Source organism: Myxocyprinus asiaticus, chromosome 10 (assembly GCF_019703515.2).
Source record: "Myxocyprinus asiaticus isolate MX2 ecotype Aquarium Trade chromosome 10, UBuf_Myxa_2, whole genome shotgun sequence".
Classification (NCBI taxonomy): domain Eukaryota; kingdom Metazoa; phylum Chordata; class Actinopteri; order Cypriniformes; family Catostomidae; genus Myxocyprinus; species Myxocyprinus asiaticus.
The window spans coordinates 11,405,033-11,428,909 of record NC_059353.1 but is presented as its reverse complement, the minus strand read 5'-3'; the positions used below and the strand labels follow the sequence as shown (position 1 = coordinate 11,428,909).

General features: G+C 43.6%; 1 protein-coding gene across 1 annotated transcript; it reads right to left on the bottom strand.

The window, feature by feature from the left end:
• Positions 1-4,281: 4,281 nt before the first annotated feature.
• LOC127447053 (leucine-rich repeat-containing protein 58-like) lies at positions 4,282-23,821 on the bottom strand. Its single transcript, XM_051708545.1, has 4 exons — positions 23,236-23,821; positions 9,124-9,252; positions 7,469-7,746; positions 4,282-6,011 (listed from the first exon to the last, which is right to left on the bottom strand). The coding sequence occupies exons 1-4, from the start codon at positions 23,688-23,690 to the stop codon at positions 5,818-5,820; spliced, it is 1,056 nt and encodes a 351-aa protein (XP_051564505.1). The 5' UTR covers positions 23,691-23,821; the 3' UTR covers positions 4,282-5,817.
• Positions 23,822-23,877: the final 56 nt, after the last annotated feature.

Genomic DNA, 23,877 nt, shown 5'->3' with positions numbered 1-23,877 from the left:
CACAAACATTGGATGAGGATTCAGGTACCTCAAATGAGGATGAAGAAGATGAATAAAGATGAGCCACACCCTGGGTGTAAGTGCTAGCCTAACCTCTCCCCAAAGGGTGACCCTCTACGATGCACAAAGTATCTGGGTTGAAGATATCTACACTACAAAAAAGAACTCTTAATATTATGATGAATATTTTGTTGATATAATCTACATAACTGTGACAACCACAGGCAAGGCTGAACCAATTGCACGCTCATGCTTATAACAAGCTTATATGTTTCATTTATTGAATGAAGGCATAGAGACAGAATCTTTTACTCCATTCTTAATCAAACTTGAATGGAGATGTTTGGTTCTGAAATCTCCACCGGAGTGCGGTTGCATAATCTGGTAATTGGTAGTGAAGCTGTGTGATTTAACTCAGCCACTAGATAGCATAACTGAGGTGACTGAATTATGAAACTGCACTCTGGGTAAAGACAGTGAAGGTGTGACTTAAGTAAGTCCCAAAGGAGGGATAATGTGGAATATTTTTTACCAATTTTTCAATCTAAATATAGCCATTTTATTCTACAATTATTTCTTCTGGTCAAGCATGTATCTTACTGTGTGTGTCTGTGTAGAGGCCTGTGCTCACATATGGTAAACTGAGTTCCCTATCTGTCACTCACTCGACATTGTGTCGATGTAGTGACACTAAGGGTCACTCTTGGGAGCCTGAAACACCTCTGGTCTTTGATAAAAGGTCAATGAAAATTGGCGAGTGGTATTTGCATGCCACTCCCCCAGACATACGGGTATAAAAGGAGCTGGTATGCAACCACTCATTCAGATTTTCTCTTCAGAGCCGGACGGTCATGCTCATTGAACTGAATTCTCACGATTGTTCATTCACCTCTGCTGGATCTGACAGCGCATTTCAGCAGCTTCTCCCTCCCCTGGGCGCTTCGGCAAAAAAAAGAGAGTATATCTTCTGAAAGAGTATATTTCTCTAAAAGAGCGGCACACACGGAATGTCTTTTTAAAGACGCGTCTTTTTAAAGATGGCTTTCCGATTGTGTGTCATTCCTGTTTGCGGTCGTTACCTCTCAACTTCAGACGGTCATGGTCGCTGTCTTTCGTGTCTGGGCTGCGAGAATATAACCATGGCAACGTTGCGGTCGTGGCTTGCTTTCGTAAGACCGTAAGACGTAAGACCACCCCAGCAGCATAGACGCGCTGACACACGGCTGGCTTCCTGGACTACGCAAATATGCGTTTCCCCCAGTGAGCCTACTTGCACAGACTCTGTGCAAGGTCAGGGAGGATGAGGAGCAGGTCGTCCTGGTAGCACCCTACTGGCCCACCCAGACGTGCAAATTCCCCTGAGGAAGGACCTTCTTTCTCAGGGACGGGGCACCATCTGGCACCCTCGACCAGACCTCTGGACTCTCCATGCCTGGCCCCTGGACCTGCGGTGGTAGACACGATCACTCAGGCTAGGGCCCCATCTACAAGGTGCCTGTATGCCTTTAAGTGGCACCTGATTGCTAAGTGGTGTTCTTCCCGACGAGAAGACCCCCAGAGATGCACAGTCAGATTGGTGCTTTCCTTCCTGCAGGAGAGGTTAGAAGTGCGGCTGTCCCCTTCCATCTTGAAGGTGTACGTTGCTGCTATAGCAGCACACCACGACACAGTGGACGGTAAGTCCTTAGGGAAGCACAACCTGATCATCAGGTTCCTGAGAGGCGCCAGGAGGCTGAACCCCTCCAGACCGCGCCTCGTTCCCTCATGGGACCTCTCTGTAGTTCTTCAGAATATACAGAGAGCCCCCTTTGAGCCTTTGCAATCAGCTGAGTTTAAGGCACTCTCCTTGAAGACTGCCCTCCTGACTGCGCTCACTTCCATCAAGAGGGTAGGAGACCTGCAAGCATTCTCTGTCAGCGAAACGTGCCTGGAGTTCGGTCCGGGCTACTCTCACGTGATCTTGAGACCCCGACCGGGCTATGTGCCCAAGGTTCCCACGACCCCTTTTAGGGACCAAGTGGTGAACCTGCAAGCGCTTCCCCAGGAGGAGACAGACCCAGCCCTGTCGTTGCTGTGTCCGGTGGGCGCTTTACACATCTATTTGGATCGCACACAGAGCTTTAGGATCTCTGAGCAGCTCTTTGTCTGCTTTGGTGCACAGCGGAAAGGAAGCGCTGTCTCCAAGCAGAGGATCGCCCACTGGCTCATTGATGCCATTGCTATGGCATATCACGCCCAGGACGTGCCGTCCCCAGTAGGGCTATGAGCCCATTCTACCAGGGGTGTAGCGGCCACCAGGGGTGCCTCTCTAACAGACATTTGCAGAGCAGCGGGCTGGGCAACACCCAACACCTTTGCAAGGTTCTACAACCTCCGGGTGGAACCGGTTTCATCCCAGGTAGTGGCATGCAATACAAGCAGATAAGCCCGGGATACCCGGCTGGGTGTATCGCTTGCACATAGCGCCTTTCACCTCCTCTGAGCTGAAGACATGCGCCATTAATTCCCAGTAGTGTTCACAAACTATGTTCCCTGGTTGACTTCCTCTGAGCCCTGTGGCAGTCGAGTTTTCGGAGAGACTTGCTGCCGGCCCAGTACACATACTAACTAAGAGCCCTGTTCTGGGGTAGGTGCTCCACAAGTGGCGGTTCCTTGTAAGGTAACCCCATACGATGTATATCTTCCACTAATTCATTTCCCTGTTGGCAAACTGCATCTTCCTTGGACAGAGTCCCCTCTGCCACAGTCTCCTTATTTGTAGTAACTCCTCCCCCGTTGGGTAGGATCTACCATGAGACTCTCCACATGGTCGGCAAGACCATGTGACGTATTTTTCCACTTAAATATCCCCCCCTCTCTTTGGGCGAGGTGTGGTCTCCGCTGTGTCCTCCCCTTGGGAGGGACACCCCCCGACTAGACCTGGCAGCCCAGTCGGATAATCCCCCTTCTTTTTTAGGGAGTGGAAAAAAAGAGTCCACGACTGGGTTAGCCTGTCTCTACCTTTTGGGTACTTGTCCCCAAAGGGCTGTTTGACACTCATAAATATGTTGGGGGAGGTTACGTGTCGGCCTGGTGCACTGGCTATGAGGCACACAGTTGTCTGCCCATCACACACCGCCAGTTCACGTAACACAGTTCAGCCAGTTGCGGCATTTTGTATAGGGACCCCTAGTGTCACTACATCGACACAACATCGAGTGAGTGACAGATAGGGAACGTCATGGTTACTTGCATAACCTCCGTTCCCTGATGGAGGGAATGAGACGTTGTGTCCCTCCTGCCACAATGCTGAACTACCCGCAACGTCTCGTTCCCTCCATCAGGGAATGGAGGTTACGCAAGTAACCGTGACGTTTTCTGTTTTGACACTAGAGAACATATATGGTGAGGCACCTCAAACAGATGTTTCCTGTCCACTCCTTAAAAAACAGACTTTAGTCACAGAACAAAATGATAGATAACAGTGACATGTATTAGCCACACCTTGTTAGATCATATATAAGCGGGAAGGAACCCAGTTGCGTGAGTTCTTCTGCAGATGACTCGGCTTTAAATTCTAACCTCTGGCACCAAAACCAAGACTTGAGAGTAAGTCTTCACAGAGGCAGCAGAAGCCTCCACACATGGAGTAAAAATTCATTTTTTGAGTGTTCTAAACAAAAAATAAAGTGTTGTGTTTGAGCACATTGTTTATTGACCATAATAGCATGCATGTACTGTAAATGCCAGGTGTTTGGACATGCCAACTTATTCAGATTTTATGTTTGGAAATGCCTTTATTATTACTATTTTCCACGTTTTCAAATAAAGTAATATTTTGCCTCGCTCTCTTTTTCTCTTTGTATACTTGTGTTTTTCACAAGTCATAGTTAGGTCTTAAGTGTTTTTTGTTTGTTTGTTTGTTTGTTTTTTGACTGTAGTGCAAACCAAGTCTGAGTTTCAGACTTTAAGTGTCCATTTCTAGCCATACAAAAAGAATGAGAAGTATGTAGTGACTTGAAATGTTGAGCAAATCAAAACTACCAGCCACCCTTTGTCTAGTTTACAGTTCTGCACACTCTGGCCATTCTCTCAACATACTTCATGCTTTTTAAACAGTATTGAAGAAAGACTACCCAGTCCAACTCTCCCATTTATAAATCAAGTCTACAAAACTTAGTTGTGAAGTTCACAATGATCTTAATATTGGTTAATTGCTTGATTGGTTTTGTCAAAACATAATGGCTGGCTTTATTTAAGGAATATGCATTAACATAAATATGGAAAATAAAACACTGTGAATCATACACAAATTATTTTTATTATGGTACTCTACATCAGAAGTGCAAATACATGTTTATAAACCATTAGAGGAGTGAGTGTAATTCAAATCTTCCTTTATCATCTTAAATAAAATACATTCTATCTTGTCACTGATATAACAAATATCATAAAAGATTATTTTGTATAAAAACCTCAGATATTATTTAAATTATTTGTTTGTATTAATTATTTGCATAGTCAATACGTCAATGGTTAAGCCTAAAGTGTAAGACAAATGTGAAGAAACTTAAGTGAGTGAATAATATTTTAAGCTTCACAAGAACAAAGAAAGGTTGATTAAAAAAAAATAATCACTTATGTTCCTTGTAGTGCTAAAATTCAATCAACACATGAGAAAAATGCCACACACACTTCACAATGTTTGCTATTGGCTCTGTAACAATATCACATTTTTAGTTGATATAAAAGAGTTCTACATGAAGAATTAACCATCAATACAAAGTTCTACAGTTTAGACATCGATGCCCTTTGTCACGGTTTATCTCAGGATTCAAATGCTGTTCTAGTTTGTGACTGCATGAGAAGATTAACAAACAGCAGACAATAACCTTAGTGTTAGCATATTCAATACAAAGATTGATAACAAAACGCAATATGTTAAAGTTTTGCAGAAAAATAAGCGCATTAACTCTTTGAGAAGCTGTGTTTGCCTGTGAGGTCTCAACATTGTAGGCTACAACAATACTGTACATCACAAAGAAACACTTTAGCAAACATTTTTTAATAGGTGAAATGTGTATGTTTTTGGATGTTAAAATACTTTCTGCTAACCAAGCCTAATATTTAGAGACAACTTCAAGCAAGGTTACATGATAAGCACTAAGCATTTGAAAGTTGGTTACCCCCCAAAGTGTAATGCTGTCTGTTTGTTTGAGAATCCCAACCAGCCTGACACAGCAACACTGGCTCAACCAATGGCCTGCGTTTGGGGCAGGTTTATCTAAGTCCAACCAATAAAAGACTGTGGGAGTGTTCAGGAAACCTGTTTGCAATTCCTTTCACCTTTAAACCTTTTAAAACCCCCAAAAGCAATAGTTCTTTCAATGTTTGTTTTATGAATTCACAGTAAATCTTTGTGCATTATGTGACAATATCTCCTTGAATCCACTGTCTCTCCTCTGAGACAAAGCAATCTTTTGCAGAGCAAAAGATAAATGTGTACAAAAACTGTTTCTTCTATGTACTGCAAAAGTGCAAGAGCTAAACAGCTTGATGACAAAGGTTAATATAGTTAATATAACTATTCTAAACAACAACTATTCTGAACTACCAGTGTTAGCTTTATTTTGCCATCGCAAGGTAAGGCATTTGTTAAAAATTTTAAAAATGGAAAAACTATCTGCAGATGTCTTTCCCAGAATTCTGATGTATTCTCACTCACTTGGCAATACGATTTGGCTTAAGTTGAGAGATTTTAGAGCCATTTGGCAGCAAAGTTCAATGTTCTTGCTGATAATGTTTTTAGAGAGCAAGATCGGTGAGGGGTGAGCAAGGTTATCCCAGCAGAACTCTTTGAAGGCGGTCAGCGGGCACACTGTGGTCATCGTCCGAGTCAGCGTCACTCTGAGGATTGGAGCTGCAGGGAGAGGTGCATTCTGGGGAGCACAGGTAGTGCATCAGGGGTAGGCGATACTTGCCGCAGAAATCCACAAACTTGATATGACGGACGCATGAGTCAAAGTAAACACCTGGAGATGAGATGGTTAGATATACTCTGGTTAGAAGCACATTTCCAAATTTTACATTACAATATGATGTTCAATTTTAATTACTTGCATTGATATAAATCAGTGCTGTCATCGATTACATTTTTAAAATCGCAATTAAGTTTAATTTTTTTGTAGTTAACTGCGATTAATCACAGATTAGTGCTGAAATTTGGCTCTTTTCTCGTCAAAATTCATTGATTTCCATCTTAGAAAAGAAAACAATATGTAACAATATAATGCTTTATTAACATTTTCCAAACAAAGCCTTCCACAATATAAAGACAATGCACTAAAATAGCACCAATTCAAGTAACATTAAATGTTTCCCAAAGTCTAAGTGGAAGTTTGACAAATTGAAAGAACTTGTTTCCCCATAGGTTGCATATTCATTGCAATGGGCATTAAATCTCTTAATCTCTCATCCTCCACAATATTAATCTGCTGGTAGACTGTGGCTTTCCACTTTCCTACAGCAATCGTGAAGCTGCATTCATGATTCGTGTCAGAGCATCAAAGCAAGCTTCGAGTGCCGCTTTGAACTAACCATGAAATGCACTTGCAAACAAAAACATCTCATTCTGCGTTTTGGTGATGGTTAAGATTTGGTGTGCTTCTGTAGTAACTGAAATGTGCCTTACATAGGCTGAAAAATACTTGATTTCTATCACAAGTCCCATCAGGGCATCAAGTTGTTTTGTATATCAAGTAGCTCCTTTCTCCATAATTTTATCACTGACAGGGAAGCGCTGTCAGAGATTCATTTATTTACTGAGATAACCTCTGCAGCTCTATTATAGGAGAGTAACAGCCAACTAGCGTGACATGACAGTACCGCACATAGAATGTCTATAGGACCGCCGCATTATGCTGTTTTATGCTAAGCTTGTAGGCTCCCATTTGTTGAAGGGCTCTGGTGCTGTTGTGTGCTTCAGTGTAACGACTCCGGGCAGACGCATTACAAAGGTTCCGCCCTTCTAACCAGTATTTATGTTGGTTTATGCCGTATTAATGGTAAATGCATTAATCGTGATTAAGAAAAATGTACGCGTTAAACTTTAATTAATCACATGTGTTAACGCATTAATTCTGACAGCTATCTGGATCCTTTCAGGCCACATACACACTACACATACACAGCTAAATACACACAAGTTGTTAGCCAAGTAGTTTACGAAGCATAAACAAAATATGGTCACTTTTCTAAAAATTGCTAGGCGTTAATACGTTGCTTTGGTTGTCATTGCTACATCACGTTTTTGGGAGTGACACCTGTATTCTGCACATACACAAACCGATAATTACCCCTGCATTTAAATACAGTCGTTAGTCCCAAAACTTTGCAGTGAGTATGTGGCCTTATCGTTTCTTTTTAAACCTTATTTCTTCCCTACTGATCTAATTCTTTATCAACTTCTTTTTCATCTTTTTTCTTCCACCTGCACACTTGGGGTTGGGGCACTTGCTGGCCATGTCTAGATAGTTGACCAGGTGGTTTGGGAGGTCTTGATGAGAGTACAGAAGGTTCCTGCTTTTGATGGCACGGCCAGACAGCTCCAGTAGTGATGGGGGGTCATATGTCATGTCCTTGACGAAGCGCACGACTAAGGGGTTGCCGCGGAGACTGAGCTCCTTTAGATGCACCAGGCTCAGGATTTCTCTCGGAAGATAGGTCAGCAAGTTATTATGCAGGCTAAGTGAGCGCAGAGAATGGAGCCTGTCAAGATGAAAAATAAAAGATGCTGATTAAACATTTTACTAATATTTTAGGGCAGTGGTTGCAGGAAAAAAATTCCAAAAACACCATTTAATCATGCATAGTTAGTATAGAAAAATAAAAAGGCTTATCAACTTTAAAAATGGATGAGAAATGCCTCTCATATCTTTTGTTATTGACGTCAAAGGCGGTGTCCTATCAAACTCTACTGAATTTTGCCGCAAAAGTCACTTGGTAGATGCATAAATTAGGCAAATGCCAAGATTCTCTAACCATGAATAAAACTATGAAAGATAATATAACAAATTGATCAATTAAATCTACATTAAACATAGATTCACTTGCAATGACAATAAACATGGTTTGTGCTGACTGAAATCTTATTCATATTTTTATTCACATAATGGCTGTCTATTTCTCATCTTCAGCAGCTTGTTACAACATTTGGCCCAGGTTCATTTGTTAGGCTGGTAAGTCACATTTCTGATGTTTTTTTTTAATGCATTTACAAAATTGTCCATTTTCCTATTCAGCCTACTTCATGTTGATTTTGCATATTGTTGGGCCTATGTAGTTCATTATAATATTAATACATTTATAAGTCTGATTGGTTAAAGAACACTTTTGTATGATAAACAATTTTGATAAAGTGTTGAATTGATACTTGATGCTTAATGTGCAATTTGGGTGCCCTAGAGAGCACACTTGGCACTTCGAAAGCATGTGCGCAGTACATATTAGGGATGTGCAAAACTACCAATTTTCATAATCGACTAGTCGGTCAGTTGTCTGAAAGACTAGTCAACTTGTCGGTGTTAAGGAACCCACAAATATATAAATATGCTCCGTTTTGTTCACGTGACCTTGATCAGACACGTTTCAGTGGGAAATTCGGATGCTAAGCACAGCGCTTCAACATGGTGACTAATGGATATTCAACAAATAAAAAGGCTAAATAACTATAACATCTGATTGCAGAAAACTATCAAAGCAAGACAAGAAATAAAAAAAGCTCCAACAAAGAATGGCAGAAAACGTCTGACAGTGATTGTCTTGAAATGTATTGACGATGCAGCGCTTTGCTGTTACATCAGCGCATAAAAAGGCTAAACATAAAACATTAAAGAGACGGAAATTCTTGCAGAGGGTTTTACTGTGCTGACTATTATTCATTGTTAAGTACATCAAGTTAACATGATACAAAAATGCCCTCTTAGAAGTTGCGTCTCTCAATTAATTTGAGAATTCCATTACAACACCACCACTAAAAAAATAATAATGTTAGTAGTCGGCCCAACTAATTGACTAGTTGGTTGTTGAACCACTAGTCGATTAGTCGACCACCCTGGAACATCCCTAGTACATATCAATACAAACCTGTTGAGTTGGGGTGGGATGCTCTGGATGCGATTATCACACAGAACCAGGTAATTGAGGCAGGTCAAGTTAGCTAGTTCAGCAGGGATGGAGGAGATCTGGTTACCGCCCAAATACAATAGCTCCAGGCTAGAGAGAGAAAATTGGTTTTTATAATCAGTTTTATCACCATTGTGATTATAAATGCAAGCAAACTATGTGCAAACAACACACGTCAAACTTAGATGAATGCATCAGTGACAAAATTAGTACAATAAGACCACAGTTATACGAGGCAGTCTGACCCAGATTAGTCATTGGTATATACAGTGTTCCCACAGTTTTTGACCAATTAATTTCCATGACTTAATGGAGATTGATTCTCAGATGATTAATTTAGACTGATATGTGAACTGTTTTGATGGATTCACTGAACAGAACTCAAGACTCAAAAGAATGTTTCGCTCTCAAATCGGACATCTCTACGGTTTGCCAGTAAGTTTATCTCTACCCAAGAGCAATATTAAGCCAATTACTGGGTTTCCATCCAACTATTTCTATGCAAAATTTACATTTGCACTTAAGAAAACCTGAATGGAAATGCTTCATATGAGCATTAACTCTCAAAATTCACTTAAAAGTTTATGCGCTATAGGCATAGGTCAAAATGCACATTAAGGTGATGGAAACACTTTATTTGCAAAATGACGACGTGTTTTGACCATTTGTGTACGATACTGGTGTATGGTAGCTTGATGCGACTGGCCCAGCAAAAGGTCCAACCTTGACACACAATTCTTCAAACATAGCCCTTGACATTGAATGTTTCAACCACAGCTGGTGGTAAAAATGTGTCCTCACTATCTGCCAGAGCAGTTTTTGGCTAGGTATACGGAGGCTGATGGCGTATGGGCATAGCAGCCATTTCAGCCTACATTATATTAAATATTTCATTCATTTTGCGGTGTCTCTTGGCAGCTTTGAATAAAACTATGTACAAATGCTCCAATACTGCAAATGCAACTGTCCCTGAAGCAAGGAGGTCATTCAGCAGTTTAATCATGACAAGGTGGGCCCCCTCAAAAATAGTAATGCACTTGACGTAGTGGACAGAAATGTACAATGATAGTCACATTTTTAGAAATGCAGAAGAAATCAAAGTACAAGAAATCAAACACTGGCATTTAGCAAAAGTAGGTTGTAAGGAAACAGTCAATACAGATCAAAGTTTAATGATAATGGAGAGATCTTCTGCTAACATCCCTTTTTGTTGTGTCTGTGTTAACAAACACTTGTGTCCTAGACAACACTCGTCCAATGAAGCCCAAAGACTATAGAGGGCTTCACACAAAGAATGTCATCCTCTCAAAAATCTTATTACTGTCAAAATAGCTGTGAATAATTAGACAATTGGGAAAAGAGAGAGAGAGAGAGAGACTTGAGAGATTTTCAACCATTTAACACAACTGGCCCTAAGGAGAGGCATTCATTTTTGCTTCAATACCTCATTCCCTCGCCAACCCATCCCGGCTTAGTCTCTGCAATTACCACAGTAGACAGAGACGGCAAAGGGAAAAGAGGCCCAGATCACTCAAAAAGAACCAATTTTGTGTGTAATGTGGGCCAACAGGGCTTTATGATGGGATGGCACCCAGCCAAGTCGGCTTCAGCAAGCTGTGCTGTTCCAGTACAGCTTGACTGCGGTCACTATTTCACTGCAAAACTGATACTGCGGCCTGCAGCTCAACTCCTGACAGCATACCATTCACATGCATTGTCTCTGCAGCGCAGCCAGCATAAAACAAAGCCCAAATAAGAGTGTTTTCTCTGGTTAGTTTAGAAAATAAGCACTTGTCATTACAACAGCTGCACTTCAATATAAGCAGATGATAAAAATTGTTCTTGTTTTTAACATCCTTTAGCACATGTGGTTATGCTAAAATCGCCACCCCCAAATCGATCACTTACAAAAATGAACTGCAGTTAAACTGCAGTCTGATTGCAGTAGTAAAAAGTGCAGTTTTGTGTAGTTCAATGTCGTTGTACTGCACAATGACAAACTGTAATGCACTTACAATGCCTTTAAACTACAGTTCTGATATAGTGCACTACAGTACAATTGCAGGTCAGTGTAGTACAATTTCCACACTGGTATAACTGCAGTACATTGCAAAATAATAGCAGTTCAGTGAAGTACAATTTCAAATCAATGCAGTACAGCTGTAGTTTGTGTAGTTCACCTGCAGTTCAGTGCAGTTAAACAGCTGCACTGCAGTATAAATGGAGCTTCAATTGCAAATGCAGTTTTCACATTGAACAAAACTGCAGTTCTAAAGCGTCTAAACAAGGGCTGTCGAAATTAACGCATGCAATTAATTTACAATGTTTGACACTTTTTTTTTTTTTTTTTATAGGCGATAAACGTAATAACAGATTCTGCCATTCTATTCAGCTCTGTGGGAGATCTAAATACTAGTTGCAATAGGGCGGAACCTTTGCAATGTAACCAGGGGGACCTTATACAGAGACGCACACACCACAAACAAACACACAGCATCAAAGTGGTATTTTTTTTAATACAAAAACCCAGACGCAGCAAACTAAAGACTCATTCACATGACTCAGTGGAGTGAAGCAGCCAGCATTTCCTCTGCGCCTTCCGTCTTACAGAAAGAAAATTTGCATGGCTCCTCTGTGATAAAACTCATGCATTTCAGATGACAATTAATTCACAGTGGAAAAGTGAGTTCGGAAATTTGCTTCGAATGTGGTCAGTTGCATGTATGAGGGGGTGTACAGTTTAGATGACTTGTTGGTTAACTCTCCCACTAGTCAACGCGTTGGGTTGGTGCCTACTAGTCAAGGATCACATGAATTCAGTTGCACTTGTTCCATATGAAGATAGCAAGAGGAATATTCCTTAGTCTACAAACTGCGTTCTGTGTATTTTGTGACAATACATTTTAAAATATAGGCTATGCCAATATATTTGGAATTACGCTTGTGTAAATAGTGAACACGGAGCACTTTGCTCATGCTTTTGTTTCTCTTGTGCTGAGATGAGAGCGCATCATCAGTTGTGCTCTCTCTCTCTCTCCAGCACGCAATCAAACACACACACACACACACACACACACACACACACACACATGTGTAGGGAGAGAGAGAGAAAAGCCACACACATACAGTAAATAAAATGTGGAAAATATTGGGAAAAGTTAGACTAGCGCAACCTTTTTTTTTCTATTTTTCTTCTACATAAGAGCTCTCACTCAAGTGTGGTGGAGCGGGGACGTAACTTTATTAATGACTTTATTAATGTGAATAATTTCCAACATTTCTACACATGACACTTGCTCTGATCATTTGTGAAAATGGATGCCTTTAACTTTTTAATGTATTTCTTTTTCCAGTTTTTTTCATGTTCATTTTATACTTTTATAATTACTAGTGAATGTTTAATTTGAAATATTGCATTGCTGATGCTCAAGTGTCTGAATGGCCAAGCACATCTTTAAATGCTTTTAAACCTTTTTAAACATTTCAATGTCAATAAATTGCTGATTGCTAATAACCCAAATTGTGTTTGCAGTCATTCGTCAAGTTTTGAAGAATTTACAGAAGTACAGCAAATGTATTAAGTGTAGGAGTGCAGAGTGCAGTTCTAGAGAACAACAGTAGAACTGCAGTACAAGTGTGGTCATTTGGATGCAGTATTCCTGCAAGTTTCAGTACTGCAGTACAAGTGTGGTCATTTGGACGCAGTAATCCTGCAGTTTTCAGTACTGCAGTACAAGTGTGGTAATTTGGACACAGTAATCCTGCAGTTTTCAGTACTGCAGTACAAGTGTGGTCATTTGGATGCAGTAATCCTGCAGTTTTTAGTACTGCAGTACAAGTGTGGTAATTTGGACAGTAATCCTGCAGTTTTCAGTACTGCAGTACAAGTGTGGTCATTTGGACGAGGGATTCCTGCAGTTTTCATTACTGCAGTACAAGTGTGTTAATTTGGACGCAGTAATCCTGCAGTTTTCAGTACTGCAGTATAATGTGGTAATTTGGACGCAGTGTTCTTGCAGTTCACTGTCTGTCACTCAATCGATGTTGTGTCGATGTAGTGACACTAGGGGTCTGCTCGAGAGCCCCAATCACTTTTGCTTTATTCAGAAAAGGACAATGAAAATTGGTGAGTGGAATTTGCATTCCACTCTCCGACCCAAACATACGTCGAGCTTCCCCAGGTAGAGTGTGCCGTAGCGGCACAGCCACCTGGAGGAACCGACCGAGGCTCCCTTCCAAGGCATGTACGTTTTCTTTGTCACTCGTGGCGAAGGCTTACAACGCCGCGGGTCAGGCCGCCTCCGCCCTGCACGCCATGGCCATCCTGCAGGTCCACCAGGCCAAGGCGCTTAAAGATCTGCACGAGGGTAGGACCAACCCAGGGCTTATGCAGGAACTGCGTACCACGACTGACCTCACTCTACGGGCGGCGAAAGTCACGGTGCGTGCCCTGGGCCGGACGATGCCCATCTTGGTGGTCCAAGAGCGGCATCTGTGGCTCAACCTTGCTAAGATGCATGATGTCGAGAAGGTCTGCTTTCTCGATGCGTCCATCTCCAAAGGGGGGCTCTTTGGCAACACTGTCGAGTACTTTGCCCATCAGTTCTCGACGGTGAAGAAGCAGACAGAGGCCATCAAACATATCCTGCCGTGGCGCGACTCAGCCGTCTATAGGCCTCCGAAATCCAGTGCCCTGTCTGCCTCTCGCCAGGGCTGTCCTCCTGCGGTGTCGGCCCCGGCTCCCCCACCATCGGAACCCATACGGCGGCCTCTGAGAAGATCCTCCCGCAGGAAGGCGGCACCTCCTGCCCATCAGCCAGCTGCCAAGAACCCCGAACGGGCTTCGAAGCAGTCCTGAGACAGGCAACACAGGGATGAGGCAACTCTTGTTGACTGGCCTGACCCTGGTGTGCGCACGGGCCCCACTCCCGCCCCTGGGCCAGCATGAGGAGAGTATCCTCGTAACATCGCCGGGTGCCTTCTGGACCACGACACCCAAATTGTCAATAAAAGAGCAGTTTCCTCATTCCCTGAGTCATTCTCCAATGCTTAGCCCCTCCGGCGCTCATGAGCGGGACGTGAGTATCTTGCGTTCCCTTGTTTTCTGTCAAAAGAACGCCGGCAAACAGGTAAGTACGGTGGTTCTTGGCGCTGCTCGCTCGCCCGCCCCAGCCACCGTTGCAGGCTCGTGGGGCAGCACGCCTCCCCTGGAAAATCTTCCCAGGGGGCGTCTGCTCTGCCTTGCCACGAACCACCCACCCCGGGCGTGATGAATCCAATCGTCCCACTGGTGCCGTTAGCGCAGAGGCTGGAAGCCTGGTTAGCACTTTCCAGCCCGTCACGATTGCTCATCAGAACAATCCGGCTCGGCTACGCGATCCAGTTTGCCAGACGGCCGCACAGGTTCAGTGGTGTCCTCTCCACCGCAATGCGAGGTGAGGATGCCTCGGTCCTTCGGGCAGATGTCGCCACCCTTCTGGCGAAGGGAGCAATAGAACCCGTCTCCTTAGCAGAGTCGCACAAGGGCTTTTACAGCCCTTAATTTATTGTGCCTAAAAGAGGGGGGGTTGCGCCCAAACCTGGATCTGTGTGCCTTGAACAGAGCCTTACACAGGCTTCCATTCAAGATGTTGACGCAGAAGCACATCCTGACGTCTGCACGACATCAGGATTGGTTTGCGGCCATCGACCTGAAGGATGCATACTTTCACGTATCGATCCTTCCTCGACACAGACCCTTTCTTCAGTTTGCTTTTGAAGGACGAGCATACCAGTACAAGGTCCTCCCTTTCGGTCTGTCCCTGTCTCTTACCGTCTTTACCAAAGTCTTTACTGGCCCCGCTAAAGGAGAAGGGCATTCGCATCCTCAATAATCTCTATGAATGGCTGATCCTAGCTCACTCACGAGATCTATTGTGTGTGCACAGGGACCTTGTGCTTCAGCACCTCGACCGACTGGGGCTTCAGGTCAACTGGGAAAAGAGCAAGCTCTCCCCTGCACAGAGCATCTCTTTTCTTGGTATGGAGTTGGACTCGGTCACCCTGATGGCTCACCTTACGAACAAGCATGCACAGTTGGTGCTGGTGCCTGAGAACCTTCAGGCAGAAGGTAGCGGTCCTGGTGAAAAAATTTCAGAGGCTCCTGGGGCATAAGGCATCCTCGGCAGCGGTACTCCTCCTCGGGTTGATGCATACGAGACTGCTCCAGCACTGGCTACAGACTCGAGTCCCGAGGTGGGCATGGCACCACGACACCCAGCACGTGACTATCACGCCACAGTGCTGCCAAACTTTCAGCTCTTGGTCAGACCTGCCATTTCTACGTGCAGGGGTTCCCTTAGAGCAGGTCTCGAGGTGCGCTGTGGTCACGTCGGATGCCTCGAATTCGGGCTGGGGTGCTGTGTGCAATGGGCAGGCAGTATTAGGGCTCTGGACAGGGCCCCACCTGCAATGGCACATCAACTGCCTAGAGTTGCTGGCAGTATAGCTGGCCCTGCGGAGGCTTCGGCCGTTGATTCAGGGCAAGCACATGTTGGTCCAGACGGACAACACAGCGACTGTGGCATACATAAACCACCAGGGCAGCGTACGCTCACATTGCATGTTGCAACACGCCCGCCGCCTCCTCCTTTGGAGTCAGCAGAACCTGTTGTGTCCCTCCTGCCACGGCGCTGAACCGACCGCTGACATGGTCGGGACTCTCTCTCGGCTCCTTAGAACAACTCTGAATGAGTGGTGCATGCCATCTCCTTTTATACCCGTATGTCCGGGGCAGAGAGTGGCACGCAAATTCCACTTGCCAATTTTCATTGGCCTTTTCTGAATAAAGCAAAGGTGATTGGGGCTCTCAAGAGCGAACCCCTAGTGTCACTACATCGACACAACATCTCATTCCCTCCATCAGGGAACAGAGGTTACATCAGTAACCAAGACATTTTCAGTACTGCAGTACAAGTGTGGTCATTTGGATGCAGTATTCCTGCAGTTTTCAGTACAGCAGTACAAGTGTGGTCATTTGGACGCACTATTCCTGCTGTTTTCAGTACTGCAGTACAAGTGTGGTCATTTGGATGCAGTATTCCTGCAGTTTTCAGTACTGCAGTACAAGTGTGGTCATTTGAACGCAGTATTCCTGCAGTTTTCAGTACAAATAAGGTAAGTTGGACTCAGTATTCCTGCAGTTTTCATTACAGCAGTACAAGTGTGGTCATTTGGATGCAGTGTTCCTGCAGTTTTCAGTACTGCAGTACAAGTGTGGTCATTTGGATGCAGTATTCCTGCAGTTTTCAGTACTGCAGTACAAGTGTGGTCATTTATTAAGTGATGATGTGCTGCAAAAAATCTTAGTCTACTTAATATTTGTCTTTCCAGTAAAAATATCTAAATGTCATTAAAACATGATATTTTTACTTGAGAGGCAATATTGTGTAATTTTTTATAGTATATCTACTGTAGATATATTTCAGAGAATATATTAAATTTAACTTATTTTTCTCACACCACTGGCATTTTTTATAAGCATAAACCAAACTAATTTACATTTAGATTAATGCTCATAAAATAATAATAATAATAATAATTATTATTATTATTTAAAAAAACAACAACAATTTGCTATTGGGGTAAGGAAAAAACAGATTTCAACATATATTCTTGAAATAAAATATATTTTATAATTTAAACATTGGGGTATGTATACAACTTTTTTTTAAAGATATATTCTTGTCTTAAAAGCTCTAATACAATTTTGCATCAAGTTAATGTCTTTGTTTTAAGGAAGTTTAGATTATTTACAATTATTTATAAACAACACAAAAATACTGATAAAGAAAAAACGTTTTTTGCAGCGTGTCTTCTGTTTTCACATCCATCACTCCCAAAATCGGTTAATAATGTGCAATCATCAAACACTGGGCTGACAGACTATGAGTCACTTTCAATGAGCTCCATTTTCTTTCCACTACAGATGGTGTTTGTTAATATGCATGCGAGTAATAATTAAGGTTAACACCGATAAGGTAACAGCACAAGGAAACAGTTATTTGGTAAATAATGATGGAGAGCATAAAAAAAGCATGATCATAACATCGAGTTAGCATGACCTCTTTTTTGTGCACACATTGCACTTTGTTCAGAGCACAAGCTTTAAACAGAAAAAAAAAAAAAAAAAAAAACACAGACTGACATTTGCCTTTTGGATTGTACACTTTAGAAGTTGCATCAGCCAGCATGAAGTAGAGCATGAAGACATCACATTACTGGTTATTCCTAATGAAAATGTTGCACCAAATGAAAATGGTCCTTATGTCAGGCCTGTTAATAATATTCTGCTGTTTTATTCTCTTTTCAAGCATAGAAAGCATATGTATTAATGTGGGACCAGCATCCAGAAGTGAATGTCTATTAGTCCTTAATGAATAAAAACCTGAGGGTATGGCTCATATACACTGTGACTGATTGCACTTTATACTTCAAAAGATTTATTACCATACTCATACTTTCAGACTAGTTGAGTAACTTAATGCTGACTACATATCCTGTTTCACCTACCTTTTTTGCCTGGCCTAGCTCTACCTCTGAAAATGTTGTGTAATATGTTGGATTGATTTTCATATGTTAATCAGAACTCACTCAGAATAACAAGCAGCTGCTTTCACAGAACACATGTGCTCCCTTCACTTTCATCAAATAACTGATAATCAATATTTTCAACGCTGAAAATAGTGAAACATCCATAATCAGGCAACTACCACACTATGAGAGTCATTCCTGTGTTACACAGTATCTTTTCAACTGATTTTATCATACCAATTCCAGTAATTTTATCAAACATGATGGAGTGAGACAAACCAAACCAATAGCACAAAACAACACAGTATACATAAATCCTCTGATGTTTGTGCTTTTGTTTTCCCACAAAAAATTTTGTCACTTCCAGGATGATGATGTCATAAAGAAACTTACTTTTAAAGAATTACAAAAGCCTAACAGGAAGGGATTTTGAGAACACATGAATAAAATTGATTATCAATTAAAATTATAGAAAACATCTCCAGTTACACATGTAACCTTGGTTCCCTGAGATGAAGGCAATCTTATGATGCGTAACGTCGAGAAGGTCTGCTTTCTCGATGCGTCCATCTCCAAAGGGGGGCTCTTTGGCGACACTGTCGAGTACTTTGCCCATCAGTTCTCGACGGTGAAGAAGCAGACAGAGGCCATCAAACATATCCTGCCGTGGCGCGACTCAGCCTTCTATAGGCCTCCGAAGTCCAGTGCCCTGTCTGCCTCTCGCCAGGGCTGTCCTCCTGCGGTATGATTGGCAATGGTGTCTGAGCCCCGCCCTTTTAGGCGCGCAGCAGGCCTATATAAGCGGGCTCTCAGTCACCATTTCTTCAGAATTTTCTGACAGTGGGACAAAAGTGAGTCACTCATATTATAAAACCCTGCAGTAGTGCAGACAGCTTTCGCAATGTCTCGTTCCCTTCATCTCAGGGAACCAAGGTTACATGTGTAACCGGACACATACTCTTTCGATTCAGTTCAATTGACATTGCTGTAAGCACTATGGGGAACGATATCCCATCACGCCACACTAAATGGAGTTATAAGACCTTTTGACCATGCCCATGAAGAGGCCATGCCTCTGGTTGAATGTGCTTAGACACCAATAGGGCAATTCGCACCCTGTGATTCGTAAGCGAGGGTGACTGCATCAACTATCCAGTGAGAGAGCCTTTGCTTGGAGATGGACAAAGGCTCTCTCACTGGATAGCTGATGGGTGCACCCTCACCGGGCATAACATATGCATAGATTGCTCTTCATCTGAATTAAATGGTGGGGGAAAGAAGGCTTGCAAACGAACCACCTGAGCCCTGAAGAGCGTTGATAAAACCTTAGGCGCGTAGCCTTTTCTAGGTTTAATGGTGGCTTTTGACAGATCCGGACCAAACTCCAGGCATGAGCTGTCAGTCGACAGCACCTGCATGTCACCCACCTGTTTAAATGAGGCCAAAGCCAATAGGAGTGTTGGTCTTTAAGGAAAGCACCCTCAGCTCAAAAGATTTCAGTGGTTCGAACGGGGAATTTGTGAGTGCCTTCAGCACCAGATTCAAGTCGGCACCATAGCAGGGTGAGGGGGGGTTCAAACACCTCGCTCCCCTAAGGAATTTTATGACTAGATTATGTGTGCCTATCGAAGAGCCAGCCTCCAGGGCATGGTATGCTGAGATAGTCGCTACATAAACCTTGAGCGTTGACGGGGTAAGACCAGCGCCCAGCCGCTCTTGAAAGAATGTCAAAATCTCAGCCATGGGGCAATTCACCAGGTCTTTACCACACGAAGAGCACCAATTTGCAAACACATGCCATTAAAGTGCATAAAGGCGTCTCGTGGACGGTGCTCTAGCTTGTAAAATGGTATTCATCACCAACTGAGCCAATTCTGGCTTGTCCGATGTGCTCTGTTCAGGGGCCACACATGTAGATTCCACAGCTCTGTCTGGGGATGCCAAATCATGCCTTGCGCTTGAGAAAGAAAGTCTCTCCTCCCATTGAGGGCCGTCTAGTATTTCTATCATCTCCGGAAACCAGGACTGATTGGGCCATTTCGGTGCAATTAACAGAACTGTTTCCATGTCCTCTCGGACTTTGCTGATGACAGAATGAAAGAGGTGCACCAGGGGAAACACATGCTTGCGTTTCTCTGGCCATTTGTGAACCAACGCGTCCACACCCAGCGGGGCTTGGTACATGGAGCACCAGAGGGAACAGTGGGCATTCTCCACGAAGGCGAATAGGTCGACATCCCCTTTGAAGAATATTTCCAAATCCTCATCACTGTCTGAGGGTGAAGTCTCCATTTACCTGGTAATACTCCCTGGCGTGACAATAGATCTGCTCCGAAATTCAGACGGCCCGGGACATGTGTCACACGGCATTGTGGCATGCTCATTAATTGTGATGATCAGAGTCCGCCTTGGCAGTATTAGGGAAGAGGGGAGAAACACGTGTGCCTCGAATCACGCCTTCTTCAACTCTGGGCCGTGAATAGCAGCGAGCTCTGGGCTCCTCTTCACAGGGCTGGGCATGTCAGGAACGTTTCTGCTGCCCGGCCGGGGTTTTCCATCAGCGCGTTTTTCACGCCGAGATGGCGGGTGCTTACGCTTGGGCCACAGTTTGCATGGCTTCACAGACGGCTCAGTAGTAGCTTCCGGCTGCACTGGGGCAGCGTGCCGGGAAAGGGAAAGTGTTACTTCTCTTTGGCAGAAAATGTTTCATCTCTTGAGACTGCTTTTGCACCATGATGAAGCACTCTAAAAAGCCTTCCATGCCGTTGCCAAAGAGACTGTCGGGCAACACCGGGGTGTAGAGGACGGCGGCTTTCTCTGCATCACGCATCTCAGTGAGAGATGGCCAAATATGCTGGCCAGAACCACCGTTTTGCTGATAGCCTGAGCGGTAGCTTTTGTGGCTCACAGCACCAAATCTGTAGCGGTGCGGAGCTCTCTGGACAGCTCTGGATCGGGGCCTTTTTCATGCATTTGTTTGAGAAGATTAGTTTGAAAAACCTGTAGCACCGACATGCTGTGGAGTGCTGAACCAGCTTGGCCCACTGTTGTATAAGCTCTTCCAGCCAGTACGGACTTCAGTCGACACGGCTTGGAGGGGTGGGCAGGGCGTGATTTCCATCACATGGCAGTATTATGGCAGAAGTGAGCTGTGACCACCTGTTCCACTATGCCTTTTTCCTCTGCATGGTCAACTTTAGTGAGGACTGCAGCATCTCCGACTTGAGTGCGCGAAAAGTAGGGCACAGGCCTGGTCTTTGTGAGCACCACGTGGAACTCAGGGAAGAATGGTGCGCTCCTCTGGACCACTGTCTGTTGACGACGGCCGGTTTTCAAAAACCATTCATCAAGGCGAAACTTTTCTGGCCCTTCTGGAGGGGACCACTCAAGACCGAGCTCTTCAATCGCCCTTGTGAGGATGCGAAGAAGCTCCTTGTCCGTGGCGTGTACACGTTTTTGTCCCTCGCTGGGGGAAGGAGCGGCAACATCCTCCGTGATCCTCTGTGACAGCATCATCCCCATCATCAGAACCGGCAAACGTAATGAGGCGGTGCGCTCCAATAGAGGGCCGAAGCTCATCACACACATATTGCACAGGTGAGATCTAATTCTTCCAGCTCAACCTCGAGACTTAACACAGAAGAGGCAGGTGGGAGGGCACGAGAGGCTGGATCTTCCCTCAGAACGAGGTCGATTCTAAAGCGACAACATCCGGAGATTCATGCCCTCGCAGTGAGGGCAGTCTGTCTCCATGAGAGCTGCTTATGCGTGGGTGCGGCCCAGGCAGTGAACACAGCTCTCGTGATCATCAGGCGGCGGGATGTGCCTTTCGCATAGGAAACACATGCAGAACGACATTTTTAAAAAGACACGTATCATGCAAGCAGCTCTTTAGTTAATATTGTATATACACCGATCAGCCACAACATTAAAACCACCTGCCTAATATTGTATAGGTCCCCCTCGTGCCACCAAAACAGTGCTAACCCGCATCTCAGGATAGCATTCTGAGATGCTATTCTTCTCACCACAATTGTACAGAGTGGTTATCTGAGTTACCGTAGACTTTGTCAGTTCGAACCAGTCTGGCAATTCTCTGTTGAAAAAGCATCCGGCCGGGATTTATAAATTTGTGAAAAAGTCCGGGATTCGGCTTTAGTTGCATTATGATGTGCATCTGGTCTAATACTTCATTGTGTGTGCGCGCATATTTGCATTGCTTTAACACCTCTTTGTAAGTCCCGCCTTCTCGCACACCAGTTGGTCAATTATAAGAGGCTTGCAGCATGTATTGGCCAAATTCCTGCCTATCTCTCCGTGAATGCGCAAAGCGCTGTTGTGTTCGGCATCAAACAGTTGCTTGACAGTAGCAGCAAATGACAGCTGAGTGGAAACAATGCCCAAACGAAAATGCAAATTTACAGAAGATTTGCACAAAAAATTCCCATGCTTTCGTCCAGGTCGAGATCCGTGGGAAGCAGAATGTATGACATGTAAAGCTGGCACTTATGTGTCAGTTGCTAATAAAGGTGCACGTGATTTAGAATCACACATTAGCTCTGCGAAGCATAAAGGGTCAGCAAAAGGTGAAAGTTCATCAGGTAAATTAACGGACTAATTTTTGCGACCAGGTAAAATTGTAATAACATTGCTTCATTTTCCATGGCCATTCAAAATAATACTAATAATAAATGAAGGTACACTCATGGTATCAGATATTTTATTTTAGTACATGGACATTCAAAAGAATGATGGACTTTTTATTTATTTATATATATTTATGTTATGCTAATAGAGTGTCTTTTTCACTGTATTAAAAAAGGTGTCCTCTTTTTGGAAAACCAGAAAATGGTCACCCTAACTTTTGAAACAGAAAAACAAAAAGAAAAGGTTAGAGTGGGCAAAGAAACACAGACATTGGACAACAGATAATTGGAAAAGAGTGTTATGGATCTTAACCCCATTGAGCTTTTGTGGGATCAGCTAGACTGTTAGGTGTGTGAGAAGTGCCCGACAAGACAGCCACATCTATGACAAGTGCTACAGGAAGTGTGGGGTGAAATGTCACCTGAGTATCTGGACAAACTGACAGCTAGAATGCCAAGGATCTGCAAAGCTGTCATTGCTGCACGTGGAGGATTTTTTGATGAGAACTCTTTGAAGTAGTTTCAGAAGTTCTGAATTATTTTCCCCCCAAATTGTAATAGTAATTTTTCACGTTATTAATGTCCTGACTATACATTGTGATCAGTTGAATGCCACTTTGGTGAATAAAAGTACCAATTTATTTCCATAAGAGCAAAATCTGTGCATTATTCCAAACTTTGGCCGCCAGTGTGTATATTTAAGCAAATAATCACGATTTAATCATGAGACTTTGCTTACACGGTGCAAATGGAGAGATTACAAGAGCAAAGAGTGTCTGGCAATCCTGCAAAGATGAGCTGTGTCCTCAAAACCAAGTGAGCTGCCTACCTAGACGGTAAGTCGATGCAACATTACCTGGTTAGATTGTCTATCTCTGCTGGGATGCTTTTCAGTCTGTTTCCTCCGAGCGAAAGGGACTGTAGCTGCTGCATTTGCAAACACTGGGTCGGCATCTCTTCAAACCTGTTTCCACTCAGATTCAACACCTCCAGCTGCAGAGAGCCGAAGTCTTTAGGCAGAGAAAACTCATTTAAACGGTTATTCTTGGCTACGAGTGTTTTGAGTTTGTTCAGTCGGGTGATGTCCTCACATATGACCGACAGCGTGTTATTGCTGATGTCCAGAAACTCCAGATTAGAGAATAAACAAATGGAGTCGGACAGAAGCGAGATTCGGTTATAACATACATAAAGCTGTTTCGCGTCTTTCCGTCGTTTCTCGCTAACCATATCAAAATTCAAATTGTTCAGATTCAAACGGGACAGATCTAAAACACCCTCGCCGACGTTAACCCCTTCAAACCCCTCCATTTTATTCTCCAAAAACAGTTCTAGTTGATTCCGAACAGTCTATTTCCAACACAAAGAGCCGTCAACATCCATATGTAACCTAAATTGCCCCGTCCGGCCTGATGGCCTCATGCACACATTACAGTCTGATTTATCATTCATGTTTCGGGGCTGAACTGGATGCTGGCTCCACCCCACTGGATTAACC

Coding starts and splice junctions, on each gene's coding strand:
- LOC127447053 (XM_051708545.1), bottom strand. CDS start 23,690: ATGGAGGGGTTTGAAGGGGTTAACGTCGGCGAGGGTGTTTTAGATCTG. Junction 9,253..23,235: donor GAGATAGACAATCTAACCAG/GTAATGTTGCAT, acceptor TTCTCTCTCTAG/CCTGGAGCTATTGTATTTGG. Junction 6,012..7,468: donor CCCCAACCCCAAGTGTGCAG/GTGGAAGAAAAA, acceptor TCTCATCTCCAG/GTGTTTACTTTGACTCATGC.